This window comes from Microtus ochrogaster, assembly GCF_000317375.1.
Source record: "Microtus ochrogaster isolate Prairie Vole_2 chromosome 14 unlocalized genomic scaffold, MicOch1.0 chr14_random_2, whole genome shotgun sequence".
Lineage (NCBI taxonomy): Eukaryota > Metazoa > Chordata > Mammalia > Rodentia > Cricetidae > Microtus > Microtus ochrogaster.
This window is the reverse complement of record NW_004949097.1, coordinates 13,092,210-13,096,201: the sequence shown is the minus strand read 5'-3', so window position 1 is coordinate 13,096,201 and position 3,992 is coordinate 13,092,210. Positions and strand designations below refer to the sequence as shown.

The window sequence follows — 3,992 nt, the reverse complement described above, 5'->3', positions numbered from 1 at the left end:
TATTTATTTTGGGTTTTTCGAGACAGGGTTTCTCTGTGGTTTTGGAGCCTGTCCTGGAACTAGCTCTTGTAGACCAGGCTGATCTCGAACTCACAGAGATCCGCCTGCCTCTGCCTCCCGAGTGCTGGGATTAAAGGTGTGCGCCACTACCGCCCGGCTAAAATCCAATCTTTTAAACCACATGATACACTATCAAATAGCAAAGATGTTCCGGGCACAGCCCACTTTAGAATCTGTTTTCCTTTCAGCCACATTGGCCTCTGTGTGTGTGTGTGTGTGTGTGTGATAGTACCGCTGTCCACTGCGGCCTCTGTGTGTGTGTGTGTGATAGTCAGTACCGCTGTCCACTGCGGCCTGTGTGTGTGTGTGTGTGTGTGTGTGTGTGTGTGTGTGCGTGCATGTGTGTGCGTGCATGTGTGTGTGATAGTGAGTGCCACTGTCTACCTTAACCTCTGTGTGTATCTGTCTGTGTCTGTGATAGTGCCGCCTCCTCAAAGAATAGGCTAAGCATCCCTTACTTGAAGCACTGGGGCCAGAAGCGATGGAAATTTGAATAGACCTTAACGGCTGAATCCCTGATCTGAGAACCCAGAGTAGTAACAAATTTGACACCTCAGATCTTAGCAGAGCCCAGGAAGTTCCAGGTTCCAGGTTTGTAGATTAAGGACTGTCGACCTGTACCATAAACTCCGCGAGTGGATTATGAACAGCAGGAATTTACTCATTCACTCACTTGTAGGCATTGATTGATTTCCTCACACGTGTCCCTGGCTGCTTCGGAAGTTTCTGTGTAGACCAGGCTTGACTTGAAGTTGCTTCTCAAGTTACAGCCGTGCATCACGCCAGGAATGTCCTTCTCACACTCCTGAAGGTGGCACCTGTGGGCTCTTCGCGGGGCCGTCCTGTGGGTTGCAGACTTCATATTCAGTCCGTATGAAAAGGGAAGTGTGCCTGAGACCTGCCCGGGCTCATCTATGAGGACACCAGTCCCGCTCAGGGTTCCTCCCTCATGATTACCTCCCCAAAGCCCACTTCTAATGCTGTCACATTGGAGGCAGGGACTTGTGGTGTGGATTTTGAGCAGCGCCAGTCCAGCCCATCGCTGTGTGCTAATTCCCTCTCGGATACCACGTAGGCTCCGCGGTGGTAAAATTGGAGCTGTACCTACAGAAGACTGAAATCAGAGCCCCGGCTCCTTCCCATCGACAGGACTTGAGCCACAAGGCACTGATGCTCAGTTTTGTTGGTTGGCTTTAGAGGCGCAGAGCCCCCGCCGTGTGACGTGAGCACAGGCCAGGAGTCCAGATGGAGGCTGCAGTATGAGGTGTATCAGTACTTCCTGCCCGAGGGCGACCTCACTGAGGCCTCGCTGCTCCGGCATCTTCAGAGGATGGCCCAGGTGCCCCAGGTGAAGGCCAGTGCGGTCAAGGTGAGTCTGGATCTTGCGGCTCCTGTGGTGGGGTCGGGTGCTCTGACACGATGTTAGCATTTGAGAAGAAGAGAGTCACTTCTCTTTCGACTGCAGCCATGTCTATGCCCTCATCATCCTGATGCAGGGAAGGAAGTAGGTGATAATTTTTTATACACTCCAATAACTTAGACAAGAGCTTCTGGAAAGTGTAAAGGGAAAAGTCTAACAACTGAGAAACAGCTGAAGGATATATCCATTGGTGTTCATTTGTTTCGTTTTGTTTTGAGACAGGGTTTCTCTGTGTAACGACCCTAGCTGTCCTGAAACTAACTCTTGTAGACCAGGCTGGCCTCAAACTCACAGAGATCCGCCTGCCTCTGCCTCCCGAGTGCTGGGATTAAAGGTGTGCGCTACCACCTCCCGGCCCTGGTTAATATTTTTAACATTTTTGCTAATTCTTTGAGATTTTCATACATGAATGCAATGTATTTGAATCATATTTGCTCCTAACTCCTCCCTCCAACTCCTCTGAGATCCACCCTGAACTCCTCCCAGCTTCTGTCTCCTTGTTTGATTCAAATAACCTACTGAGTGCAGTTTGTGCTGACCGTACACTTACGGGTATGAGCCATCCAGTGGAGCATGGTCAGCCTACAGGGGCTACATTCTTTGTTGTTTGTTTTTCAAGACAATGTTTCTCCGTAGCTATGGAGCCTGTCCTGGAACTCTCTCTGCACACCAGGCTGGCCTTGACCTCACTGAGATCCACCTGTCTTTGCCTCCCAAGTGCTGGGATTAAAAGTATGCACCACCACTGTCCGGATTTTATTTTTTTAAAGGTTTACTTATTTATTATGTATACAGTGTTCTGCCAGAAGAGGGCACCAGCTCTCATTACAGGTGCTTGTGAGCCACCATTTGGTTGCTGGGAATTGAACTCAGGATCTCTGGAAAAGCAGCCAGTGCTTTTAACCGCTGAGCCACCTCTCCAGCCAGAGGCTACATTCTTAAAGAAGACTGACTCTCAGGGCTGGAGAGATGACCCAACTGTTGAGAGCACTTGCTGTTCTTGCAGAGGGCTTGGATTTAGTTCCCAGCACCTCCATCAGACGGCTCAGAAACTGCCTGTAGCTCTAGCTCAGGGGGAATCTGACGCCCCCTTCTGGACTCTGTGAGTACCACACTCCATGGACAGTCTCTCACACACACACACACACACACACACACACACACACACACACACACACACACACACAGAGGCATGTGCACATCAAAATAAAGTCTTTTCCAGAAGGAAGCTGACTTTCCCTCCCCCAAAGCCCTCAGCTGTCAGTCCCTCTTGGGGACTCTGTCCTGGTTGGTACAGGTGACCACAGCTCTAAGAGGCCACGTAAACACGGCTTGTTATGTTTGGCTTTAGGTGGTTACCCTGACAGCAGACGACAAAACAACCGTGTCCTTCTCTTCCCTCCCGGGACAAGGAGTGATTTATAATGTCATCGTTTGGGACCCGTTCCTCAATGCGTCTGCTGCTTATGTTCCTGTGCACACGTATGCCTGCAGCTTGGAGTCAGGGGATGGGAGCTGTGTCTCTCCTGGTAAGTGTGTGCACTTTAACCCGGACAAATGCGTCCTTGGCTTCACAGATCAGTTTCCACTAATGAAGAGCTTAGGATTCTCCAGAGATTTGTCTAGCTTCTGCTCACTCAGTCGTTACCGTTTGTAAGACCCCCACTCGGGAAGGGATGGCTCACTAGTTAGGGGCACTTTGTTGCAAAGGACCCAGATTCAGCTCCCAGCACCCACATGGCAGCTCACAACCATCTGTAACTCCAGTCCCAGGGGATCTGCCGACCTCTGCTGACCTCTGTGAGCACCAGCCATGCATGTGGTGCACAGACCCACATGCAAGCAAAACACTCAACACATAAAATAAAGCAAATCAATCTGAAAAAGGTGCCATATTACTGTACTCCATGCAAGGCAACAGAATACACCAGCGCAAAACCAGAGTGCTGCAAAGACAACAGACAAGCCAGGTCACACATTTACTCAGGGTCAGTTTCCCTCCATATACAGTGTGTGTGTGTGTGTGTGTGTGTGTGTGTGTGTGTGGTGTGTGTGTATGAATGTGTGTGTGTGTTTGAGTGTGTGTGTGTGCAAGTGTGTGTTTGTGTGTGAGTGTGGTGTGTATGGATGTGTGTGTATAAGTGTATAAATGTGTGTGTGTGAGTGTGTGTAGTAAGGGAGATAAGATGGCTATGCTGTATTTATAATACATATCACATACACGCACACACATATGCAGTAGCATTTGAGAAGCTCATGGGTACCAGGAAGAAACACAGAGCAGGACAGGGAGCAGTCGCGTGCAGATGAGAAAGGTGAGCTGACGTGGCTGGTGAAGGCCCTGCAGGCAGTCGCACATTGGGGCTCCATACTTGCCAGGCAGAGGGGACAGCCATGCCAAGCCCTGCTCCTGGACACCTGCCTGGAGGTGTAAGCCGGGCAGTGAGACCATCAGAGCCTGGAGAACAGGAGTCACATAGCCAAAGGTGTGGGATGGGATGGGGGGGGGGGG

At 50.4% G+C, this 3,992-nt stretch overlaps 1 protein-coding gene across 1 annotated transcript in view; it reads left to right on the top strand.

Annotated features, from left to right (window-relative positions):
* Positions 1–3,992, top strand: part of Tm7sf3 (transmembrane 7 superfamily member 3) — a 34,099-nt gene that overhangs the window by 18,384 nt on the left and 11,723 nt on the right. The window contains exons 5-6 of the mRNA XM_005364604.3: positions 1,258–1,429; positions 2,832–3,009. Of these exons, the coding sequence (XP_005364661.1) occupies positions 1,258–1,429; positions 2,832–3,009 (350 nt within the window). The remainder of the gene's footprint in view (positions 1–1,257; positions 1,430–2,831; positions 3,010–3,992) is intronic.